Source organism: Cetorhinus maximus, chromosome 10, assembly GCF_964194155.1.
Source record: "Cetorhinus maximus chromosome 10, sCetMax3.hap1.1, whole genome shotgun sequence".
Taxonomy (NCBI): domain Eukaryota; kingdom Metazoa; phylum Chordata; class Chondrichthyes; order Lamniformes; family Cetorhinidae; genus Cetorhinus; species Cetorhinus maximus.
In genome coordinates, this window is record NC_135888.1 from 129,325,696 (window position 1) to 129,352,949 (window position 27,254).

Genomic DNA, 27,254 nt, shown 5'->3' on the forward strand with positions numbered 1-27,254 from the left:
GCACCTTCCGCCTCAGAGGTACCAGCCTCAGAATTGGCTCAAAGAGAAATGGGAGAAGGTAAATGGATAAGAAATGAAGATGGTGTCGACAACCTAAAGAGATAATTGAACAAATGATAAAGGTGATGGGGTGGCGGGGGGGGGGGGTGGGGGGTGGGGGGGGGGTGCGGACAAGGTGGGAGTGTAACGAAGAGAAATACTCATGATGATCGAGAGGCTTTTGTTGTAAAGAGAAAAATCTGAAAGGAGATTTCTTAAAGAGAATCTGTAACCTCCAAGAAGTTAGAGAGAAAGATTAACAATGATGACTGGGTGTACAGGGAACAATTAGGGAACTGGAAAATAATGTCTGCTTTTTTTGCAGTTATGTCATACTTTAAATTACACAATTTTTTTTAAAATTCATTCATGGGACATGGGCTTTGCTGGCTGGGCCAGCATTTATTGCCCATCCCTAGTTCCCTTGGGAAGGTGGTGGTGAGCTGTGGTCGTGGGTTTGGAAGGTGCTGTCTAAGGAACCTTGGTGAATTCCTGCAGTGCATCTTATAGATGGTACACACTGCTGCTACTGTGCTTCGATGGTGGAGGGAGTGAATGTTTATGGATGTGGCGCCAATCAAGTGAGCTGCTTTGGCCTGGATGATGTCAAGCTTCTTGAGCATTCTGGGAGCTGCACTCATCCAGGCAAGTGGAGAGTGTTCCATCACACTCCTGACTTGTGCCTTGTAGGTGGTGGACAAGCTTTGGGGAGTCAGGAGGTGAGTTACTTGTCACACGACTCCTAGCCTCTGGCCTGCTCTTGTAGCCACAGTATTTATATGTCTAGTTCAGTTTCTGGTCAATGGTAACCCCCAGGATGTTGATAGTGGGGGATTCAGTGATGGTAATGCCACTGAACATCAAGGGGTGATTCTCTCTTGTTGGAGATGGACATTGCCTGACACTTGTGTGGCACAAATGTTACTTGCCACTTGTCAGCCCAAGCCTAGATATTGTCCAGGTCTTGCTGCATTTGGACATGGACTGCTTCAGTATCTGAGGAGTCGCGAATGGTGAACGTTTTGCAATCATCAGCGAACATCCCCAATTCTGACCTTATAATGGAAGGAAGGTCATTGATGAAGCAGCTGAAGGTGGTTGGGCTGAGGACACTATCCTGAGGAACTCCTGCAGTGATGTCTTGGAGCTGAGATGACTGACCAACAACCACAACCATCTTCCTTTGTGTTAGGTATAACTCCAACCAGTGGAGAGTTTTCCCCCTGATTCCCATTGACTCCAGTTTTGCTAGGGCTCCTTGATGCCACACTCGGTCAAATGCTGCCTTGATGTCAAGGGCAGTCACTCTCACCTCACCTCGGGAGTTCAGCTCCTTTGCCCATGTTTGAACCATTTTCCAGCCTTCGATTCTCTGTGGGGGGAGTCCAGGACAGGGGGTGGGGTGGCTGAGGTATAACTTTAAAATTAGAGCTAGGCTCTTGAGCAGTAATGTCAGAAAACATTTCTCCTCACAAAATGGTAATCGGATTCTGGAATTGTCTCCCATCACCAAGAGCTATCGAGGCTGGGTAAGTGAAAACTGAGGTCGAGAGGTTCTAAAAACAAAAAGCTAAAAGCTACTGCGGATGCTGGAAATCCAAAACAAAAACAGAATTACCTGGAAAAACTCAGCAGGTCTGGCAGCATCGGTAGAGAAGAAAACAGTTGACGTTTCGAGTCCTCACGACAGGACTCGAAACGTCAACTGTTTTCTTCTCCGCCGATGCTGCCAGAAGGGTCGTGAGGACTCGAAACGTCAACTGTTTTCTTCTCCACCGATGCTGCCAGAAGGATCGTGAGGACTCGAAACGTCAACTGTTTTCTTCTCCGCCGATGCTGCCAGAAGGGTCGTGAGGACTCGAAACGTCAACTGTTTTCTTCTCCACCGATGCTGCCAGACCTGCTGAGTTTTTCCAGGTAATTCTGTTTTTGTTGTGGTCGGGAGGTTCTGTTGGGTGCTGAAGAGCCAAGGCGGGTAGATATGGAATGAAGATACAGATCAGCCATGATCTAACTGAACGGAGGACCAGGTTCGAGGGGCTGAATGGCCTCCTCCTGTCCCTCTCCTTTCCCGAAGCGACCGCTCATGGCAAGCGAGGAGGTTTCCAATTCACCGAGGGGCCAGTCTTCCTGTGCGAGCGGGGACGGGGAATGTCAATTGGGCTTTTTCCACTTCGAGGACGCCTCTCGACTCTTAACAGGAACTGAGTCAGTGAAGTCTTGGCAGCTACTTACTACACTTAAGGGAGCAGTTTTTGGATAAGCGAGCGAACCAAAAGTGGAATCGCTCCCACGCTCTGGGCTGCTGCACTTTCCAGAGGTGCCAGTTTGATACATTATTAATCTGAAGTTCCGCTACATTTTAACCTCATGGCAACGAATAGTCGCACATAACCTTGCACACCAGATTAGTTTCGGATTATAAATATTGGCTGAGGTTCAGTGGAGCTTTCTTTCTGTTCAACAGCTGCAGGAAGATGCAGAGAGAGAGAGAGAGGAGAGGGGAAGGGAAATATTCCCGTGGTTTAAATTGGAGGCGAGAATTAAAAGTACTCCCAGACCTCCATTCACAATTCCACAGGCACTCACTCTACATTCAGCTTCATAACATGCAGCCCCAGGCAACACCATAGTAAATATCTCCCCATAAATAATCACCAATCCATATGAGCATTAATTCACAAGTTGGAAAAAAAAAATAATTCTTACCAATCTCCCATCTCTGGAATGGTTGGGCGTCACTGAGACTTCATTCCTGGTCATGCACTGAAGAGGTATTTGGAGGCAAAGAGGGCTGCGAGGTGGAAATGCTGGAGGGGAGGAAGGAACTTGCTGCCCAGGGCGCAGAGCTGGAGAGCCGAGCTGGGCAGGAGACCTGCTCATGCACCTGAGCTGGACCCAGTTCTGGAGCGCTCACCGCCACAATTAGAATTAAAACACACTTGCATGGATGCTGAAATATCTCAATTGTTTTTTTTTTAAATAATAAAATAAAAGGAGCTTTATCAATGAGTTGCCGAAAGCAAGTCTGACACTCGGGTCTGTGCAGACCACAGTCTCATGGGCTGCTATGTCGCCTTATGATTAAATTGCTTTCTCCTAAGCTTTGAGAGAGAACGGGAGGGGGGAGAGAAGGGAGGAGTTTTTGTGTGTGTGTGTCTCTGAGCGATTGCAACCTGGCTCTCTCTTTACACACGCATTTAAAATAAAAACCTACAACACTTCAATCTTGTCACAAAAAAAAATGCTAATTTCTAAAGTCATTAACTTCCCCCAAAAGCGCGGTGATCGGGAGAGGTTCTGCCCAGAAGTCACATTTCCAATACAATTTATGTTTTTGCTCCGCTGTTTCGTTCAAAGGTTTCTAACGTGGGTGGATCATTTCATGATTTTTTAAGGATCACCATTGCCTCACAGACAGTCTAGGCCCCCGCTGCAAAGCAGACAGTGAGCAGGGAAAGAGACAGAGTGGGGTCACAGACTGAGTGCTGGGAGCTGTTATTGGTGTTAGCTATTCGCTGAAAGCTGCAATACTTATTCAGAATTATTGTCTTCCATCATGAAATAAAGAATCATAGACGAACACAGCACAGAAGAGGCCATTCGGCCCACTGCATCTGTGCCAGCTCTTTAGAGAACTGTGCAATTATATCCCATTCTCCTACTTCTTCCAATCTTCCTCTTTAACTAATTATCTAATTCCCTTTTGAAAGTTGTTATTGAAACTGCTTCCATCACCATTCCAGGTTGTGCAGTCCGGAGCAGAACAAATCTCGGAATGGTGTTTTTCTTTTCCCCCTCATCACTTATGGCTATTTTACCAATTACCTTAATTCTGTGGCCTCTGATTCTCGGACCTCCTGCCGCTGGGAACAATTTCTGCTTATTTAAGCGATCAAAGCCCATCGTGATTTTGAACACCTCCATCAAATCTCCCCTCACAAGGTGAACAACCCCAGTTTCGCCACACAACTGAAGTCTTAAATTCCCTTCGACCTAGAATTCCCTTCTGCACTATCTCCACAGTATTGTCCCCTTTCCTAAAGTGCTGTCCAGAACTGGACCCAGCAAAGGAAGCCATTTCCGGTTTTCAGCCAAGTCCGAAATAGTAATTTTATAAAAGTTTGGCATAATCTTTGTTTTAAACTCTTCATAAAGTCAAGGGACCTGTTTGCTTTATTAACACCTTCATAGATTTTGTTTTATTTGTTCATGGGATATGGGCCTCACTGGCTGGGCCAGCATTTATTGCCCATCCCTAGTTGCCCCTTGAGAAGGTGGTGGTGAGCTGCCTTCTTGAACCGCTGCAGTCCATGTGGTGCAGTGCTGTTAGAGAGGGAGTTCCTGGTTTATGAACCAGCGGCAGTGAAGGAACGGCGATATATTTCCAAAGGGAAGGCAGTGGCATAGCGCTATTGTCACTGGGCTAGTATTCCAGAAACCCAGGTTCAAATCCCAACACAGCAGTTGGTGAAATTTGAATTCAATAAAAATCTGGAATTAAAAGTCTGATGATGACCATGAAACCATTGCCAATTGTTGTAAAAACCCACTAATGTTCTTTAGGGAAGGAAATCTGCTGTCCTTACCTGGTATGGCCTACATTAGACCCCAGACCCACAGGAATGCGGTTGACTCTTAAATGCCCTCTGAACAAGGGCAATTTGGGATGGGGCAATAAATGCTGGCCTAGCCAGCAACACACATCCCATGAACAAATAAAAGTCCGGATGGTGAGTGGCTTGGAGGGGAACTTGCAGGTGGTGGTGTTCCCATCTATCTGCTGCCCTTGTCCTTCTAGGTGATAGTTTGCAGATGGTACACACTGCTGCTACTGTGTGTCAAGGGAGTGAATGGGATGCCAGCCAAGGGGCTGCTTGTTTTTGGAACTACACTCATCCAGGCAAGTGGAAAGTATTCCATCAGATTCCTGACTTGCGCCTTGTAGATGGTGGACAGGCTTTGGGGAGTCAGGAGGTGAGCTACTCGCTACAGGATTCCTAGCCTCTGAACTGTTCTTGTAGCCGCAGTATTTATATGGTGAGTCCAGTTCAATTTCTGGTCAATGGTAACTGAGGATATTGATAGTGGGGGATTCAGTGATGCTAATGCCATTGAATATCAAGGGGTGATGGTTGGTTTCTCTCTTGTTGGAGACGGTCATTGCCTGGCACTTGTCTGGTGCAAATGTTACTTTCCACTTGGATATTGTCCAGGTCTTGATGCATTTGGACATGAACTGCTTCAGTGTCTGAGGAGTCGCAAATGGTGCCAAACATTTGCAGTCATCAGTGAACATCCCTAATTCTGACCTTATGATGGAAGGAAGGTCATTGATGAAGCAGCTGAAGAAGTTTGGGCCTAGGACACTACCCTGAGGAACTCTTGCAGTGATGCCTTGGAGCTGAGATGACTGAGCCCCAAAAACTACAACCACCTTCCTTTGTGTTAGGTATGACTCCAACCAGCAGGGTGTTTTCCCCAATGATTCCCACTGACCCCAGTTTTGCTAGGGCTCCTTGATGCCACATTCAGTCAAATGTTGCCTTGATGTTAAGAGCAGTCACTGTCACCTCACCTCGGGAGTTCAGCTCTTTTGTCCATGTTTGAACCAAGGCTGTAATGAGATCAGGAGCTGAGAGACCTGGGTGGAATCCAAACTGAGCATCAGTGAGCAGGTTATTGCTAAGCAAGTGCTGCTGTTGGTGATCCCTTCCATTACTTTATTGATGATTGAGAGTAGACTGATGAGGCGGTAATTGGTCAGATTGGATTTGTCCTGCTTTTTGTGTACAGGACATATCCGGGCAATGTTTCACATTGCCAGGTAGATGCCAGTGTTGTAGCTGTACTGGGGCAGCTAGGCTAGGGGCGCGGCAAGTTCTGGAGCACAAGTCTTCAGTACTTTTGCCGAAATATTGTCAGGGCCCATAATAGCTTTTGCAGTATCCAGTGCCTTCAGCCATTTCTCAATATCACATGGAGTGAATCAAATTGGCTGAAGACTGGCATCTGTGATGCTGGGGACCTCCAGAGGAGGCGGAGATGGATCATCCACTCGGCACTTCTGGCTGAAGATTGTTGCGAATGCTTCAGCCTTATCTTTTGCACTGATGTGCTGGGCGCCCCCATCATTGAGGATGGGGATATTTGTGGAGCCTCCTCCTCCAGTGAGTTGTTTAATCGTCCACCACCATTCACAGCTGGATGTGGCAGGACTGCAGAGCTTGGATCTGATCTGTTGGTTGTGGAATCGCTTAGCTCTGTCTATCACTTGCTGCTTATGCTGTTTGGCACGCAAGTAGTCCTGTGGTACAGCTTCACCAGGTTGACACCTCAATTTAGGTATGCCTGGTGCTGTTCTTGGCATATCCTCCTGCACTCTTCATTGAACCAGGGTTGATCCCCTGGCTTGGCGGTAATGGTAGAGTGGGGGATTTGCTGGGCCATGAGGTTTGCAGATGGTGGTTGAGTACAATTCTGCTGCAGCTGATGGCCCACAGCATCTCATGGATGCCCAGTGTTGAGTTGCTAGATCTGTTCGAAATCTATCCCATTTAGCACGGTGGTAGCGCCACACAACATCAGTGTGAAGATGGGACTTCATCCCCACAATGATTGTGCGGTGGTCATTCCTATCGATACTGTCATGGCAAGAAGCAGCTACAGCAGACAGGTTGGTGAGGATGAGGTCAAGTATGTTTTTCCCTCTTGTTGGTTCCCTCACCACCTGCCACAGGCCTAGTCTAGCAGCTATGTCTTTTCAGACTCGGCCAGTTCAGTCTGTAGTAGTGCTACCGAGCCACTCTTTGATGGACATTGAATTCCCCCATCCAGAGTATATTCTGCACCCTTACCACCCTCAGTGCTTTGTCCAAGTGGTGTTCAACATGGAGGAGCACTGATTCATCAGCTGAGGGGTGCAGTACGTGGTAATCAGTAGGAGGTTCCCCTGCCCATGTTTGACCTGATGCCATGAGACTTCATGGGGCCCGGAGTCGATGCTGAGGAACTCCCAGGGCAACTCCCTCCCGACTGTATACCACTGTGCTGCCACCTCTGCTGGGTCTGCCCTGCCAGTGGGACAGGACATACCCAGGGATGATGATGGTGGTGTCTGGGACATTATCTGTAAGATATGATTCCGTGAGGATGACTAGGTCAGGCTGTTGTTTGAGTCGTCTGTGAAACAGTTCTCCCAATTTTGGCACAAGCCCCCAATTGTTAGCAAGGAGGACTTTGTAGGGTCAAAAGGGCCGGGTTTGCCTTTGTTGTTTCCGGTACCTAGGTCGATGCCGGGTGGTCCGTCCGGTTTCATTCCTTTTAGACTTTGTAGCAATTTGATACAACTGAGTGACTTGCTAGGCCACTTCCGAGGGCAGTTAAGAATCAACCACATTGCTGTGGGTCTGGAGTCACATGTAGACCAGACCAGGTAAGGACAGCAGATTTCCTTCTCACAAGAGAACCAGATGGGTTCTTATGACAATCGACAATGGTTTCATGGTCATCAATAGATTTTTAATTACAGATTTTGTTTTTTCAATTGAATTCAAATTTCACCATCTGCTGTGGTAGGATTCAAACCCAGGTCCCCAGAACATTATGCTGTGTCTCTGACAATGCCCCTAAACCACCGCCTCCCCCTGTATATAATCCAGGTCTCCCTGTTCCTGCACTCCTTTAAAATTGTACCATTTAGTTGATATATTACGAAATAACTACCTTTCTATAGTAATTTCCAGAAGGGATATATATTTGAAAAGAATGTTTCAGACTATGGGCTAAGTGCCAGAACTAGAGTGTACAGTTTCAAAATAAGGGGTCTCCCATTTAAGAAGAGGATTTTTTTTTCTCTGAGGGTCGTTCATGTTTGGAATTCTTTTCCCAAGAGAGCAGTGGAGGCTGGGTCATTGAATATATTCAAGGCTGAGTTAGACAGGTTTTTGATTGACAAGCGAGTCCTGGGCAATGGTGAACAGACAGCAAAGTGGAGTTAAGAACCACAATCAGATCAGCCATGATTGTGTTGAATGGCAGACCAGGCTCGATGGGCCGAATGGTGTACTCCTGCTCCTATTTCCTTTGATCTTAAATTCCTATAACAGCCACTTCAAGTAGCTAATGATAGGATGAGCTGAATGACCCACTCTTTGCTGCATGATTCTATGATTGCATTAAGAAACCATATGAGTTTTGGTCATAATCAGTTCTGTTGAAGGGTCATGAGGACTCGAAATGTCAACTGTACTCTTCTCCGCCGATGCTGCCAGACCTGCTGAGTTTTTCCAGGTATTTCTGTTTCTGTTTTTGATATGAGTTTTGGTGTCCATTTTTAATTCTGTAACTTTCAGGAACTGTGAAGTCCAAACCCATTGAGTGATGGCCAGTTGAAGAATTGTAATCAATACCTGTTTTATGGGCTTCCCTGCCCTGTGAAGTGGCCTAACAAGGCACTTATTTCACCCCTCTCCTAACTATACTCAGTTCTGTTGAAGGGTCATGTGGACTCAAAACGTCGACTCTTTTCTTCTCCACCGATGCTGCCAGACCTGGTGAGTTTTTCCAGGTAATTCTGTTTTTGTTTTTTAACAAGGCACTTAGTTGATACCAAAATCGCTAGGAGTGATTCAAGGCCTACCACCACTTTCTCAAGGCAACTAGGGATGGGCAATAAATGCCGGCACTTTCAAAGATGCCCACACCACAAGAATGATTGTTCTTTTTCAAACATAATCAATCGAACTTCCAGCTTCAGCAGAACACCTTAAAGACAGGCCTCCCCACCAAACCTCCAGAGTAATTCCATTCTGGCCATAAGGATCTTGTATTAATGCTAACCTACTAACGGGCTGTCTAGGCCCATCCGCGCCCGAACTTACAGTGATCTTCACACAGTCATTCCAAATGCAGACTCAAAGGGCAACGGAGTGATGGAAATGCACAGCCAAAACAACCTACTTCTGCCGGTTGAATTCAAAATAAAAATATATAAATTTTATTTAAAATATTCATCCTCTGCCAGTGAGCAGAGATGTTTATTTGAATCCAGGGTGTTCCTATGGAGACCTGACAGTCCAGGTCAGCTGAGCCACAGGTCCCACCTCAGCTGCTGGGGAGGAGATGAGCCGGGAGGGGATGATTCCAAAGAACAGAGATCGGGACCACAGAGGTGGATCCGTACTAATCCATGCCAGGCTTTGACTCTGTTTTTGCAGGTCTCTCTACCTCCTCTCGCCACAGAGCTATTCCCTTTCGACAAGGTCAGTTTACGAAGGGGACTGTAGTGATCGCCCAGGGCACAGGCTCGATTGCTGTTCAGTGCTGATGGTCAATGCCAGTGGGGGCAGTCCACACGGTGTCAGCAATGGCTCAGTGGGCAGTATTCTCACTTCTCAGTCACAGTTCATGGGATCGAGCCCCATTCCAGTCACTCCAGCATATAATCTCGTCTGGCATTTTTAACGTGCTGCTGAAGGAGTGTTGCACTGTCGGAGCGGCAGGACTGAGGGAGCTCGTTTGACTTCCTTTATTTCAGTTTTGTAACCGGGCTGGAATTAGTGAGCTCAGAACGTGACCTGTAAAACACCCTGCATAATGCGTGACCACCCTCAACGAATCTTATCAGGACTCCTCGTGTATCGATCAGACTGTGTGTCTACCGTAGACCTTGCTCTGAATTGTCCCTGTGATTTTATAGTGCACATTTATACGGCAACCCCCTCGGTGTCACTGAAAAGCACAACCCATCAGTTTCCCCTCCATTGAAGGTCTGTGGTAACAGTGTGGTCACAGCCCATCCTGATGCGAGAGCTGAAATCCCCTTTTGGGTACATTTTCAAAACCGCTTGTGCAGTAGGGTGGAAGAGCATGCCAACTGCCCGTCTCTTCTCCAATAGTTATCCCTCAACCAACATCACTGAAACCAGATTATCCATCACATTGCTGTTTGGGGGGGACCTTGCTGTGCACAAACCTGTTGCCTTGTTTCCCAGTTTACAGCAGTGACTACGTTTTCTGAAATACTTCATTGACTGTAGACAGGCCTGGGACAACATGAGGTGGTGAAGGGCGCTATGAGAAATCAAGTCCTTGCTTTCAATCTATTGGACAACATGCCCAGTTTTCAGTCCACTGAAATCAGTAGGATGAAACCGGGTGAGTTCTACACAGGCCATAGTAATCCTCTCCTATCCAGGGTTAGAAATTACCTCCATTGTCTTATACCACTTCACAATGACGCCATGTGGAACAGAGTTGGGGGGCTGTGGGTTAGAGGGGGGCAGCGGGCTGGAGGGCTGGCTGGTTCATGCAGACATTTCCCCTGGCATGGGGTCAGCTTCCAGTGTCTGACCAAAACGAACCCCAGCAGTGAGGGGTGGCGGGCTATTCCACCGCGCAGTGCATCACTGTTGGCACCAAACCTGTTCTCGCCTAAGATCTGTCCCAGTTTAATTTCCAGCAGACTTTGCTGTATCGTACAGTGATCAGGAGTGGGAGCTCTGGCAGCTCCTCTCCCTCTAATGGGTGTCGAGTGCAATCTTGGCACTCTCTATAGCAGCCAGATTAGGCTAATAAAGAATGATTCCTCATTCTTAATGGTGAAAGACCAGGACTTGCGGAGGAGCAATGGAAATTTGGAATCCAGTACCCAAGTGAGTCAGATATAAGCAAAATTCTGCGGATGATGGAGATCTGAAATGAAAACAGAAAGCGCTGGAAAAACTCGGGAGGCCTGGCAGCATCTGTGGAGAGAGAAACAGAGTTAACGTTTCGAGCCCAATATGACTCTGCTTCAGAACGTTGGGAAACTCTGTTTCTCACTCTGAAGGGGCTACCAGACCTGCTGAGTTTTCCCAGCACTTTCTGTTTTTATTGCCCAAGTGGGTAAAGTCCAGTACACGGGTATGAAAAGCAATCCTAAAGCTTAATGGAATGTTGGCCTTTATCTCAAGGGGGGGCCCAAATACAACGGACAAGAAATGATGCTTCTGTTGGGTAGATCTGCTTGTGGGATCTTCCCATGCACCGACTGGATGCTGTGTTTCCTGCCAAAGATCAGGCCTTGGCACTGCTGTTATATTGTAGACGGTGCAGCTGTCGCCCCTATTGAAATCCCACTGCTCTCGCCGCTGTGAAAGAGCATCCTTGAAATACGAATCCACTGTATCATCTCAGAAGATTGAGATGTGTGAGTGTTAATAATCAGCTAAAGTACCTCTTACTCACATTTCAGTAACTTGGAACTGCCATCACATTTTTTTTTCAGACACTTGCGGTTAATTTAATAAAACTTCAATCAACATATTATCAGAAGAAGGGAAATAAAAGAGCAGCTCTTCTGCATTTAGAAATGGGAGCCAGGCAGAAATATCCCCTGTCTGCGCCCTGCAGTAATAGACATGTTAGCTCCAAGGCTCCAGGCTGATTCTGTCCTGGCTTCATAGATCTTCATTTGTGGATTCATTAATCACGAGAGAAGTGTTCACGTGGCAAACGGAACAATAGCCGGGATTGGCATTTGCTCGGGCAGGCCTTGAATTAAGACATCAGAACTGAATGCACCAATCAAGCACTACTTCAGGACTTGAGCACAAAAATCAAGGTTGACACTCTACTGAAGTACTGAGGGATCACCGCGCCTTTGGGATGAGGCGTTAAACCGAGGCCCAACCTGCCCCCTCGGGTGGTCGTAAAAGATCCCATGGCAACGATTTCACAGAAGAGCAGGGGGGGGTTATCGCTGCCCACAATCCAATATTTATCCCACGATCAACATCTCTAAATCGGATTATCGGGCCATTGTTACACTGCTGCTTGTGGGGACTTGCTGTGTACAAATTGCATGCTGCGTTTCTACATTGCAACACTGACTACACTTAAATTACTTCAAAGGTAAAGTGCTTTGAGATGTCCAGTGCTCGTGAAAAAAAAGGTGCTATATAAATGTAAGTTTTTCGTTCGATGGATTGTCCGCTCTATACAGGCGTGAGCTGGTCTCTTAAAGCTAATACACCTTATGGCCATGGGACTTTTTAATCACCAATAAGGTGTTAGCCTGCCTCAGTGGGTAGCTCTATTGTATCTGAGTTAGAAGGACGATCCTGAGGTTTGAGCCCATAATCTTAGCTGGCAATCCCAGTTCAATACTGAAGGAGTGCTGCACTGTCGAAGGGGTCAGTACTGAGGAAGCACTGTACTGTCAGGAGGGGCAGTACAAAGGGGGTGCTGTTTTGTCAAAGGGACAGCAATGGAGGAACACTATACTGCCAGAAGAAAGGAGTACTGGACTTTTTAAAGTGCAATACTGAAGGAATGCTGTACTGTCGTAGGTACAATACTGAGGAAGTGCTGCATTGTTAGAGGGGAAGTACTGAGGGAGCACTGCACTGTAAGAAGGGCAGTCCAAAAGGAGCACTGCACTATGTTCAGATGTTAAACCGAGGCCTCATCTGCCCACGAAGGAGAGCAGGGGAGTTCTGCTCAATATCCTGTTTAATAGCTATTCCTCCATACAGCTTCACTAAAACAGATTGTTGCATTGATTTGCTTTTCTGTGTAAATTTACATATAAATAAATTTGACTAGTGGATTCAGCTTTACACATTGTCTGATAGAAATTGCCTTCAAAGAATGAACAGGAGAGGATAGTGGACAGCTTTTGTCTACTGACATACCACGTGTACAATGTTCTGGTTAATCCCATGGCACATCATCTCATTAATAGCACACAGAATGATCCTGATTCTGATACAGGAGGGACAGAGTGAATGTATGGAAACTGCCTGGCTCTAGGCAATGGAGCATGGAAAACTGTAACCTGGAGTGAACTGCATCTCTTAATAAAACCAGAAGATAGCTGTTTAACTCTGTAACTGCACACATTTGGTTCTCAAAAAACATATTTTTAAAGGCTGCAATTTGGTTGACAATATGTTTAATTATGGAACAAAATAGCCAGTTTCTCAATTTTTACTTACACTAATATGCAAAAAAAAAAAGTCCCATGAGTGCAGCTGTCTTTTCTCTTTAATATTATTAACAGACCCTTGGAAATAATATTTTTACTTGAGTTCTCCAATCATGCGCGCTTCCATGATTGAAGCAATAAGACGTAGCTGATGTGTAAAAGCACATTAAGTGGTAATTAAGCTGCCAGATCTGTCACTGTGTGTAATTTTACTAATAGTGGAACTGAACTCAGAGCCTACAGGGGTTATTTTGGTGAAAGGTGGAATCAGGCACTAAATAGGTGCTGTGCTAGTAAGACGCCTGTTTTAAAGTCTAGCTTTACATGTAAATTTGATCCTAGGTGTTGATCGCCATAATGTGACCTTGCTCGGAGACACTAAACCAGAGATACCTGCAAGGTCAGCACATTGGCACAATTTTCACGGAGCAGTATCTGTGAGCTCCTTGCGCTCGCACTGGAGATCTTGGTGGAGGAGTTTCAGAGGAGGAAGGACATCCTGTACCTGTAGGGAGGAAGTTCACCTCCTCTCCCGCTTGTCCATCTCTCTCCTGCAGCAGCTGGTGCTGCTCTGCCTCTCGTCCTCCCATTCTTCGATCCTGCAGAACAATGTTGTGTTTTATGCCTCGGAGATATGCAGAGATGATATACTCCAAGTTATATGTTTGAAGAGGAGTTTTATTCAGTGCTTTAAAATGTCTGCTCTAATGCTTACAGCAGCTTGCCTCAGTTTAGCTTATTTTTCTAAGTGACCAACTAATAACACCAAGTGCAGTGAAGAGTCAACAGGCACAGATTATCAAACACCGAACAATTGATCAATTGATCTCTACAACCAAGGGGCACCCCTAGCAAGATGCCCATGGCCAAGTTTCCTTTCTCCTGGTGACCCCTGGAAGGTGTCCAATAAAATGCAATAGCTCTTTTCAGGTGAAGTCATCAGAGAATTTCTGGAAATAAATGTTGATCGAGTGTTGGTGAAGTCCTGACAAAACACCCCAACGCATTTTTGAAGTGTTTCAAAAATCATCTTCAGGTGTCCAGCAGCAAGTGAACTGCAAAAGGTGACATGCCTTTAAGTCACACTCAAAATCAATTGCAATGATTTGTTTACTCCCAATCAGCTGGACTTTTTTTAGCAGAGGATATTAGATCAAGTATTTTCCACCAAAGTGCCACATAATCTCATTAGTGAGCACTGGCAGACAATTTCATTGACAATCACCCCCTTAACCATCCTTGGGGCAGCCATTTCTATCACACACTTCACTCCTTTACCAATATGGCATCTCATGCTAAATGTGGGCTAAACAAGCATTAAGACCCCATTTTGGCCATGTTCAAGGCTCTTTAGCACCTAAAGTTTCTGGGGAAATTTGGCCCAATGTATTTTATCCTACACAGGATTAGCATTGTTAACTTCAATTCATCACATGGATTCCTGCCTCCAACAGCCCCGCCACCCCCCCGCAAGCTCCCACCATTAGCCACCCAACATGCCCATCCATATACAGCCCCACCCTCTTGTCCAGTTGGAAAACAAACCGTCTCCGTTACCCGACTGGATGATTCAGTCAAACAGCCTTCTCTTCCTCCATTGCCAATATATTTTTTCTAACTAGTAAACAGCAGTGTTCAAAGAAAGTGAAATAAACACACCATTTTATTTCATGCCCTAGTGATTGTTTTCCTGGGTTCTGCTTCCAACAGTGCCTTGACGATCAGCCTTCAATTCCTGGAGACTACAGGGTTGGCAACCCATATACAGAGGAATTAAAAGACTGCACATATACTTCCCATTTCCTCTAGACTTGTCTATCCCAATGCTCTCTGAGTATTTCCCCCCACCTCCATAAACTAGAGCTCATCCAAAAGTCTGTTGCCCATATCCTAGTTTGCACTGACTCAGCACCCCTGTGCCCACTAACCTACATTGGCTCCTTTATTAGCAGCACCTCCATTTTAAAATCCTCATCCTCATGTGCAAATTCCTCTGTGGCTTTGCTATTTCCTACCTTTGCACTCTCCTTCAGCCCTCTGAGATCTCTGCGCCCCTCCAATTCTGGCATCCTGCAGTTTTAATTGCTCCGCCTTTGCCAGCTGTACCTTCAGCTACTTAGGCTCTAAGCCTCTGGAATTCCCTTGCTAGCCCTCTCCGCCTCTCTGTATCCCTCTCCGCTTTTACGATGCTCCTTGAAGGCTACCTCCTTTGCCAAGCTTCAGGTCACCTGTCCAATGAGGCTTAATGTCCAGTTCTTTTTGGATACGCTTCTGTGAAGTGCTGTGGGCAAAAACTATATAAATGCTGGCTGTTGCAGTTGTTGTGGGGACCATTCTTCATCACAAATCATTCAATCCCCACCAATACTCTGGCCCCCTACCCCCCCAATCCAGCCTGCATCAGTGCCGGAGAAGGAGCCACTTGACCCATATCAGTGATTTGTCAACATGGCGGACGTCCATTCCCACCAACCAACCTTCCCCTTCCCCTCCCCCTCCAAGCCCATAACCCCACACACCCCCCTCCCCTCCCCCAGGGGACATGTCAGGGGAAGGTGTCATTAGTGTACCCTGGAAACTTCACTCTTTAGGCTCTTGTGGGCCTCGGTAGAATACATACCTTAAAACCAGCAATGGCAGCCATTAAAGACTCTTGAAAGGCCCTAAATCAAACCCAGACTGGAATAAGCAATACAAGGAGGGATCTGGAGGTATTTAGAACTCTTTGTGGAGCCAGTGAGTGTTAAAATTGATCTGCGGTGATTGCGTAAGATGACCAATTGTGAATCAACTTTTACACAATCTCCTTTTCCATTAAAGGTGTCCCCAATGAGTATTAGGTTCAGTACCTACAGAAAGGATGTACAGATTCTGGGATGGGTACAGGGACTGGATGAGAGCAGAGTGACTATGATGCTGGATTAACCATCCATAGGTAGAGAGTTCACATCCTATGATAGTGAAATTGAATTCTGGTAATTTATGAGTAGACACCAAGGAAATTGACCATGAACCAGATGGGTTACCATAAAATCTCATCTAGTTTACAAATGTCTTCAGGGAAGGGAATGTACCACTCTCACCCAGTCCGGCATTATAAGAGGTCTTGTGGCACAGTGGGTAGCGTCCCTACATAAGGGCCAGAAGCCCCAGGATCAAGACCCACACCAGGATTTGCTGGCCATGGCACAGTTCAACAACCTGGTAATCAGCCCGGGAATCCTCCCACCACCTCCCCATTATTCCCCAAAAGTCAAAAAGTGTGTGTGAAGATATGCTTAAAAAAAATTCAGTCTGGCCTACATGTGATTCCCATGTTATTGGCTCTGCTCAGGGCCACTAGAGATGGGCAACAAATGCCAACCTCACCTATATCCCAAGACCAGCAAAACACTAATGACTGCAGTGAAAAGAGGATGAGCTGAGGGGCACACCATATACAGAGGGATAGGCTCTGATGGAGAGTTAGGTCACTGGAGGGATGATTTCTGTGGGAGAGTGAGGTTTTAGAGCAATGGGCTCCAATAGGTGAGTTAGGATAGTACAGGGACGGATTCTGAAGAGAAAGTTACGGCACTGGACCAATGGGCTTCAATGAGTCACTAGAGAATCCAGCTTTACCTGTTTGAATGAAATATTTCATCCCTAACTTTTCTTGTAGCTGAAATGTTTAGGCACAGCTGGGTTTTTTTTTTCAATGCAATCAATAAAAGATGCAGAATGAATGAAGAAGTGTCTAATGCATTGATTCGACAAGTGGAATGCAATCAGTTTGTGATTTACTTCTTGAAGACCTCAGCAAATGTTAGGAATCTGTTAGCATGACCAGAGGCCATTAAGAGTTCAGGTTTGATGTACATATGCCTTAAATTTATTTCTGTCTTGCACACGCCATGAAATGGTTATTAATATAGATGGACATTTACAGAAACTGGATACCAGTCTGCTATTGTGGAGCCAATTATCTCAGGAACTCTCAGGCAATCATCAAAAAGGTTGGGCATTAAATGACTTGAGGCCAGTTTAATGCATTTCCCAGTGGGCTGTGTTCCTCCGCATCAAACAGCCTTGCACTCATCACTAAACGTAATTAAAGCTCCGAAAGCGTCTGCTGGTGAATTGGAGCATATGGTCACTTTGATTTACAATGGTGTTCTTGTCCAAGGCAAAAAGATAGATACCTGAGATGGAGAAAATCTGAAATAAAAACAGAAAATGCTGCAAATACTCAGCACGTCTGGCAGCATCTGTGGAGAGAGAAAAACAGAGTTAACGTTTCAGGTTGATGACCATTTGTGAGAAGTGGAAGAAGTTAAGTTTTACACATGTGCAGAGTAAGGGAAGGGGCAGGGGGTGTGTGGTGGGGAAAGAACAAAACAGAAAGTCTGTGATGGCGTGGAAGGCAGGAGTGATTGAAGGAGAAAAGTGGATGGTAATGAAGCAGTTAGCCTCTCCCAACCTTCCTGCTGGCATTCCCACTGGATGATCTTTCACCAGGACTGGGAGATGTTTCAGGTGAATGTAGGGTTATGCCTGAGGCTCATTGCTGGGAGAATGTAGAGGGAGCTTTACTTTGTATCTAACCTGTGCTTGTACCTGCCCTGGGAATATTTGATGGGACAGTGTCGAGCAGGGCTTCCCAAACTGTGGGTTGTGACCTCCCCGGTGGTGTTGGGAGATGAGATTTTGGGGTCACAAGCTCCAAGGTATCGATTGCTGCTGTGGAGCTTGGACTGATTTCGGACAGCTGCGAGGACCCTTTAAATCCTCGCGCTTTTTTTTTCCCATTGGTGGGCGTGGCCTAAAGGACTTCTCTCTGAGGCTCAATTGCTGCTGCAAAAAAAAACCTGCGAAAAGGTCGGGTTTTTTTTTGTAGAAACCCTGCCTTTTCATGAACTCCTCCAATACTAAACTCCTATTTGCCTCTCCCTGCCCACCCAACACCCCACACCCCACCCCCGGTCAAGAACTAAAGCCCCGCACCCCCCGTTCAACAACTGAATCTTCCCAACCCCATCCTCCCCAACTCAACAGCTCTTGTACCTCCTAAATTTTCACTCTGGGGTCACATGAAGTCTCAGGCATTAAGATGGAGTCACACCGGGAAAAGGTTTGGAAAGCACTGGTGTGGAGGGAGCTTTACTCTGTATCCAACCTGTGCTGTACCTGAATGTCTCAATTCTCTCCTGTGCTTCCCATAATCTTCCTGGTTATTAACTGAATCTTGCTTTATATTTTAATTTTTATTTCGTCATCCAGGGCAAATTTACTTTGGATGTTCCAACTTTTCCCTTTAAAGTAATGAGTCTAGTTTACACCTGAACTGTTTCTTCCCTGAATGCCTTCCACTGCTCTGTTACTTCCAACCTACCTGTGTTAAGCACCTTCTGTTAAAGAACATGTATTTATACAGCACCTTTTATAAGCTCAGATGGATGTAAAGCACTTCACACGCAATGAAACACTTTTGAAGTCACTGTGGTCTTATAGGAAACCATTTCACAAACAACAATGAGTCAGTTCATATGTTTTGGTGATGTTGGTTGAAGGATGAATATTGTTCAAGGATTGTTCCTCCTGTCAAAGAATCTTTTATGTCCATGTGAGAGAATAGACAGGGGCTTGGTTTAAATACTCATCTCCAAGATAGCACCTCCAATAGTGCAATGTTCCCCCAGTACCGACCCTCTGACAGCATAGCACTCCCTCAGAACTACTCATCTGGCACTGTAGCACTCCCTCAGTACTGCTCTTCCAACAGCATAGCGCTCCACCACAATTGTACCTCCGACTGTACTTTGTCAGTACTGCCCCTCCGACAGTGCAGCACTCCCTCAGTACTGTCCCTCCAACAGTGCCCCACTCCCTCAGTACTGCCCCTCCAACAGTGCAGCACTCCCTCAGCGCTTCCCCTCCGACAGTGCAGCACTCCCTCAGCACTTCCCCTCCGACAGTGCAGCACTCCCTCAGCACTTCCCCTCCGACAGTGCAGCGATCCTTCAGCGCTTCCCATCCGACAGTGCAGCACTCCCTCAGCGCTTCCCCTCCGACAGTGCAGCACTCCCTCAGTGCTTCCCCTCCGACAGTACAGCACTCCCTCAGTGCTTCCCCTCCGACAGTGCAGCACTCCCTCAGTGCTTCCCCCCCAACAGTGCAGCACTCCCTCAGCGCTTCCCCTCCGACAGTGCAGCACTCCCTCAGTGCTTCCCCCCCAACAGTGCAGCACTGCCTCAGTGCTTCCCCTCCGACAGTGCAGCACTCCCTCAGTGCTTCCCCCCCAACAGTGCAGCACTCCCTCAGTACTGTCCCTCCGACAGTGCAGCACTCCCTCAGTGCTTCCCCTCCGACAGTGCAGCACTCCCTCAGTGCTTCCCCTCCGACAGTGCAGCACTCCCTCAGTGCTTCCCCTCCGACAGTGCAGCGATCCTTCAGCGCTTCCCATCCGACAGTGCAGCACTCCCCCTGTGCTTCCCCTCCGACAGTGCAGCACTCCCTCAGTGCTTCCCCTCCGACAGTGCAGCGATCCTTCAGTGCTTCCCATCCAACAGTGCAGCACTCCCTCAGCGCTTCCCATCCGACAGTGCAGCACTCCCTCAGTGCTTCCCCTCCGACAGTACAGCACTCCCTCAGTGCTTCCCCTCCGACAGTGCAGCACTCCCTCAGTGCTTCCCCCCCAACAGTGCAGCACTTCCTCAGTGTTTACTCTCTGACAGTGCAGCACTCCCCCTGTGCTTCCCCTCCGACAGTGCAGCACTCCCTCAGTGCTTCCCCTCCGACAGTGCAGCGATCCTTCAGCGCTTCCCCTCCGACAGTGCAGCACTTCCTCAATTTTGAAATTATCAGCATAGATAATGGGCTAAAGTCTCTGGAGTTTGAACCCACAACTTTCTGACTCAGAGGTGAGAGTGCTACCTGCTAAAGCAAACTGACATGTTGGAGATAAACTTCACTTCAACATTTCTTGTTCCATGAGCCATCGAGCACCTTCGGTCACAACTGGACACCAGATGCCAGGTCAGGGATGGCAGCTCGCAAGCCCCAGACTACTTACTGCCCACAGAGATTGGTGACTGACTAACACTGACTACACCCCACCTCACCCTCCCATTAGCGCAATCCAAACACAAGGGGAGACAATGATGTAGTGTTATGTCACTGGACTAGTAGTCCTGAGGCCTAGACTACTACATTGGGGACATGGGTTCACATTCCACCATAGCAGTTGTTGGAATGTAGTTCAATTAATTAATTAAAACCTGGAATTGAATGCTGGCCCCAGTAATGGGGACACTGTTTATCTTAAAAACCCATCTGGTCCATTAATGCCCTCTAGGGATGGAAACCTGCCATCTTTACCTGGTCTGGCCCACAGCAAACTTGTTGCCCTCTGAAATGGTGCAGCTAACCACTGAGTTCAAGGGCATTAGGGGTTGCCAGCAGTGCCAACATGCCATAATAACAATTTTTAAAAAGGATACTGAGAATATCTGACCTCTCCTTTCAAGGAACTTAGGAATGGAGGCCATTCAGCCCTCAGACCTGTCCCAGCATTCACTTGGACTATGACCTATAAAGGATGATACCAGAACTGAGTGGTTGTATTTATCGGAAAAGTGTGAGTTGGGACTCTTTTTCTTCTCCGTAGAGTGATAGCTGAAATGTGACCTGATAAGGATCTTTAAAATTTTAAAGGGAGTTCGATAAGGTGGGATTGGAGAAGATGTTTCCACTTTTTGAGGAGATCAAATCTTGGGGCCACAAATATAAGATAATAAATCCAGTAGGGAATTCAGGAGAAACTTTGTTACCCAGAAATGATGAGAATGTGGAACTCGCTAACACAGAGGGATATTGAGGTGATTAGTATAGATGCATTTAAGGTGAAGCTGTAAGTTTAATATAATTCCATGCCATGGATGATCTGTATCTTGATTCTATTTACCCACCTTAAGACCCCAATTGCCTAACAAAGATCTATCAATTTGAAATTCCCAGTCTCAGCAGCTTTTTGGTAGAGAAAGTTCCAGATTTCCATAACCTTTTGTGTGGAGAAGCACATCAAGGCCTGAATTTTTCAGATGGCGGGAGCTCGCCTCCTGCCATCCGAAGAGTCAGACTCTTGACTGCCACGCAGCCAATTTATGCTCCAATAAGCTCCACCCCTCACTCAGGAGAAAGTCCCACCTTAGAGAGCTGCCGACCAACCTGATTGGCTGGAAGCTCTTCGGTCCCTGCAGCGGCAGCGCTGCAGTGGACAGAAGAGGAACTACGCCAACCTGCCTGAGCCTAAGTGCCGGGGCCAAGAGACATGGTAAGTGTGAGGGGTCCCAGGGCGGGGAGGGTATGGAAGGCCCGGAGCATCGCAAGGCCGGAGGGGGAAGTGATGGGGGTATCGGAGGAGAGGTCTGCTGGGGGGGTGGGGAAAGTACAGACGTCACCGGGAGGGGAGGGCACCCCCAGTCAAGAAGGGGCTTCTGAAGGGGCCGGTCCCCTCGCCCCCCCACCCCCCACCCCCCCATCACCCCTAAGCCCACTTCCAGCCTGAGATCTACCTTTAATCCCTTCCGGCCTTCCCCCAGTGAGGATCAATGTTACCGCCAGCCCAAAATATCGAGGCTTGGTGGGAAATGGCCCTTTAGTGACCGTTAATTGGCCACTTGAGGTCCTCTACTGGGGCAAGGACAGGCTTCCCACCTGAGGCCTCTCCCACCCCAATGTAGAATCGCTGTGTGGTCGAGGCAGGTGGGAACCCAGAGGGAATCCCGTCCCTGCAATTTCACGCTCCCCCCCCTTCTTCCCCATACCTAAAGGGTCGCCAGTAGGGGAGCGTAAAATTCAAGCCCAAGTGTTTAATCTTTTTAAACACTTCAGTAAGATCACCTTCCCTCAAATCTTCTATAATCGAGGGAATACAAGGTTAGACTCTACAACCTGGTCTCATTGCTTAACCCCTTGATCACCACCCCCCCTTCTAAACTGACTGTAACTGCTTGACCACTTTGCAAAACTCACTCAAAACTCTTAACTCCACATCATGGCTGAAAACAAGGTCCCTTTTCAACCCAGACTGTTCGAGCTTACTCCTCGCTCCAGCAATGTGCCAATTTCCTGATTAGGCAGCAGGCTGCAATTCAATTCTGTCCAATCCAGCTCTCATCAGTTCTTATCTGAGGAGAGTTTAAAAAATCCAATCTGTTTATTGCACTGTGCCTGAACAGTGATATCCTGGAGTGGGAGATAAAGGTGGAAATATCAGGTCCTTAATAAAAGAAGAAAGATACAGCAACATGATCGAAACCTGTCAGCTGGTCTTTGCTGTAGCTCATGTGCTGGCACAGTGTGATGAATTGACAGTATACTGCCCGGGACCAGATGGATGGGGCAGATCCACTATAGTCTTGCCTCTGCACCCAAATGTAAGTCGATTCAAGACCCACTCCAGAGAATTGAGCACATAGTCCAGGCTGACAATCGGGAACAATTGGAACTTTATTGGGCTCACTTGGCCTCTTAATTGTTGGCGGGCACATTTCCAACTTTTATGTGCACCCGCCGACCGAAATATCGCGCGAGTGCGGGATCGCATCGCGATGCTTGCCTGATGTCATCACACGCTATTTTACACTCCAGTGGGCCGGGCGCACTTCTGCATGTCAACCTAAAAATTCTGCCCCATGTTTCACAAAAGGGAAGATCAAAACTCAATTTATGGCAAGTGGAAGTGAATGGCTATTATCAACTTCCCATTGTACCATGATGGCCTCTCCCATCCAAACTAGAGCGGTTAGGCCTCAGAAGTGTTAAGCCCCCCCAACACAGGATGTGGGGGTCAACCTGAACCCAGCACCTTATTTGGAAAAGACCTTGAACTTGTGAAAAGCCCCGTGGCGAAGACAGCCATGCCTTTTTTGTCAGTTTAAAAGATCTGCTAAGAACTGTTTGCACACAGACCCAGCAGATCAATCAAAACCATCAGTCGTCAGTCAGTCTGTGAGCGAGGCTCAGAAACTAGCTGCAAGTCATCAAGCAGCCAAAGTACTTAATCTGCTCCAGTTTCAAAGTTCACCCTAAAACCGACCTCCTAGATAGAAACCTCACACGCTGCTGTGAACCCTTCACTTTACAAGACCCCCACCTCAACTTTAAATGACTGAAGCCACTTAAGAAACCATAGGCCTGCCACATGGGAGACTGAAAATCATAAATCAGAGACCTAACTAACTATAATCCACAAATGTGCACCCTCTTTATCTGCATCCAGTCTTTGTGTACGCGTGTGTGTGTGTGAAACCGAGCGTGTGAAACTGCTTTAATTTGGGGTAGGTGTGTGAAAATAAATAACCTCCTTTATTTTAAAATCATGAAAGCTTGCTGCTGAATTATTTAATTGGAGTTTACACTCCAATGAGTAAGAAAAGACGCACTTCTTCCCATACAAAACATAGTGACTACAGGCAGTAAGAGAGCACATGCTTTTCTGTCCATGGCAAGTTCTTTCTTAATGTCAATGTATTTTATAAACATGTGAAGGTAACACAAGGGCAGCACCACTCAGGTATAAATGGAGGAGTCTAATTTCTGCAGATGAAAGAACAAACTTGCATTTCTAAAGCACTTTTCATCACCCCTGGACAGCTCAAATTTTTGGCTTCTTATGCAGTCTCCTGGGATCAAGGATGACTTGCTTCCGCTCTGCTTCATTGGGTTCGAAGATAGCTGATAAGTCCAATGTGTGACCCGCAGACTCTGCCACATGAAGAGCAGGTGGTGCTTGAAGGGTTGAGTAGATGGGTTGTTAGAAGCTGTGTACGCTCCCACCGACACATCGACTTTGGCCTCTGCATATTTCTGCTCAAGTCTCTCAATTTGCTTCATGCCTTCCCAAATGAGCGCTTCCCTTTTTGGTCAGCCACAAGCCAGGATCTCCTGTGAATTGGCAGCTATGATTGACCTCTCCAGGGATGCTTTGAGGATATCCCCAAAGCGTTTCTGCTGTACTACTGGGAGTCTCCTGGCACGACCAAGTTCTGAGTGGTGGAGCTACAAGACTGGCATTTACCCGGCACTGTGGAAAATTGCCCAGGTATGTGCTGTACACAAAAAGCAGGAGAAATACAATCTGGCAAATTACTGCCCCATCAGTCTACTCGCGATCATCTGCAAAGTGATGGAAGGGGTTGTCAACAGTGCTATCAAGTGGCATCCACTCAGCAATAATCTGCTCACTGACGGTCTGTTTGGGTTCTGCCAGGGCCACTCAGCTCTTGGCCTCATTACAGCCTTGGTCCAAACATGGACAAAAGAGCTGAACTCAAAAGGTGAGGTGCAAGTGACTGCCCTTGACTTCAAAGCAGCATTTGACCGAGTGTGGCATCAAGGAGCCCTAGCAAGACTGGGGTCAATGGGAATCAGGGGGAAAATTCTCTGCTGGTTTGAGTCATACCTAGCAGAAAGGAGATGGTTGTGGTTGTCGGAGGTCAATCATCTCAGTCCCAGAACTTCGCTGCAGTTCCTCAGGGTAGTGTCCTCAGCCCAAGCATCTTCAGCTGCTTCATTGATGAACTGCTTTCCATCATAAGGTCAGAAGAGGGGAAGTTCGCTGATGATTGCATAATGTTCAGCACCATTTGTAACTCCTCAGATACTGAAGCAGTCTGTGCTCATATGCAGCAAGACTGGAACCGCATTCAGGCTTGGGCTAATAAGTAGCAACGTTAATGTCACACAAGATCCAGGCAATGACCATCTCCAACAAGATAGAATCTAACCATCTCTCCATGACATTCAATGGCATTACCATTGCTGAATCCCCCACTATCAACATCCTGGAGACTACAATTGACCAGCCATTTTTTTTTTTATTCATTCATGGGATGTGAGCATCAGTGGCTAGGCCAGCATTTATTCCCCATCCCAAATTGCCCTTCTTCAGGGGGCATTTAAGAGTTAACCACATTGCTGTGGGTCTGGAGTCACATTTAGGCCAGACCAGGTAAGGGCAGCAGAAATTCCTTCCCTAAAGTACATTAGTGAACCAGATGAGTTTTTATGACAATCAGCAACGGTTTCATGGTCATCATCAGACTTCTAATTCCAGGTTTTTATTGAATTCACATTTCATCATTTGCTGTGGTGGGATTTGAACCCAGATCCCCAGAGCATTATGCCTGGTCTCTGATATACTAGTCCAGTGACAATACTATGCCATCACCTCCCCCAAGCAAATACTGTGCCTATAAGAGCAGGTCATAGGCTGGGAATTCTGCAGAGAGTAACTCACCTCCTGGCTCCCCAAGCCTGCCCACCATCTACAAGGTACAAGTCAGGAGTGTGATGGAATACTGTCCACTTGCCTGGATGAGTGCAGCTCCCACAACACTCAGGAAGCTCAACATCATCCAGGACAAAGGAGCCTGAATGGCCAGCACCCCATCCACCACTTTCAATGTTTATTCTCTCTACCACCGATGCACAATGTGCACTGCAGCAATTCACCAAGGCTCCTTCGACTGCACATTCCAAACCATGACCTCTGCCACCTAGAAGGACAAGGGCAGCAGACACATGGAAACATCGCCATCTGCAAGTTCCCCTCCAAGCCACTCACCATCCTGACTTGGAAATATATCACCGTTCCTTCATCGTCCCTGGGTCAAAATCCTGGAACTCCTTTTCTAACAGCACCTCATGGACCACCACCTTCTCAAGGGCAATTTAGGGATGGGCATTAAATGCTGGTCTAGCCAGTGATGCCCGTATCCCGTGAAAGAATGTAAAAAAAATTGTTTCGGGAGTCTGGTGTCAGGCATGCAGACAACATCTCTCGCCCAACAGAGCTGGTTTGGAGTCATTAGTGCCTTGATGCTGAGCAAGTTGGCTTAGGAGAGGACACTGCTGATGGACTGCTTTCCTGTCACCAGGCTTGGAGGATCTTGTGAAGGCACTGCTCGTGGTACTTCTCCAGTGCTTTGAGGTGCCTGCCATAGATTATTCAAGTCTCGAAGCATACAGGAACGCAGGATCACTGCTGTCCTGTAAATCAGGAACTTAGTCCCAAATGATCTTAACCCCCAAAGCACTTTGCAGTTAATGAGGTCGTTTTTGAAGAGCTGCAATGTTAAATGCAGCAGCCAATTTTCACACAGCAATGTCTCTCAAACAGCAATGTCTCTCAAACAGCAATGTCTCTCAAACAGCAATGTGGCATTGACCAAATTATCTGAATTTTTTTTTTAAGTAACGTTGGCTCTGGAGAGGAGCTTAAACCAATTACCTTCTAACTCGGAGGCAAGAATACTGTCCGCTGAGCCCCAGCTGACACCAAGCACAAAGGCAGTGCAGAGATATTAAAGAAATATCTTGCAGTGATTTTTACAAACAACGGCTGAAGCAAGATGCGGGTAAACATGAGGAGCATGTAAAACAATTTATAGACGTAACCGGAGTCTCAGAAAGCAAGAAGAAATAGCTCATTCTTTGAAAAACTAAGCGCAGGGAGGTGAAGCCATAAAGCAGCACAACAGCATTGTGCTTTTGCAAAATGAGGGTGTGGAGTACAATTAGAGAAGAAATTATAATTTTATACAGAACAAAAGCAAAATATTACAGGTGTTAGAAATCTGAAATAAAACAAATCTCGAAACACTCAGCAGGTCAGGTAGCATCTGTAGACAGAGAAAGACAGAGTTAATGGATTGAATTTTACTGTGCTTGTCAGGACCCTGATGACAGAATGATATGGGGGTTCGGAGCCAGTGCATGTTGTCAGGATGCCCATCGGCACAGCTTTTCAGGAGGCGGCCTCATAACTGGCCAGCTCCTCACTGCCGTCCTGTTTCAGATGTCAAGTGGGCTCCCAAGCGTGGGAGGCCCGATCAGAGGATCACCACAGCACAAGGCAGCCAGCAGCCCCAGCAGTGGAGACGGGAACTGCTGAGGCAAAAAAAAAGGCTGTTGTGATGATGGCGCCTCAAAATGGAGGCGTTCTTGGACGCCCTGTGCAAGCTTGAGAATGAAGAGGCCCACAGCTGGATGGGCCATTGGTGTTGAGGCGGATCACATCCACCATCTTGGTTTGACCATGAGTGTGGCCTTTCACCTTGGCACCTCCTTCATTGGGGCATGGTGTCTTTGGCTCTGATGCGTCGCCAACCTCTTGCCAGGAGGCTGCTTCCAAGGAATTGCTGGGAAGCACATTGAGTGGGGGGGTTGTTTCAATGGTGAAAAATTGCCCTCACCCTCAGGA

At 47.0% G+C, this 27,254-nt stretch overlaps 1 protein-coding gene across 1 annotated transcript in view; it reads right to left on the reverse strand.

The window, feature by feature from the left end:
* LOC144686109 (neuropeptide Y receptor type 2-like) overlaps positions 1-27,254 on the reverse strand; it is an 87,082-nt gene that overhangs the window by 8,414 nt on the left and 51,414 nt on the right. The window contains exon 2 of the mRNA XM_078551255.1: positions 13,515-13,608. Within this exon, the coding sequence (XP_078407381.1) occupies positions 13,515-13,608 (94 nt within the window). The remainder of the gene's footprint in view (positions 1-13,514; positions 13,609-27,254) is intronic.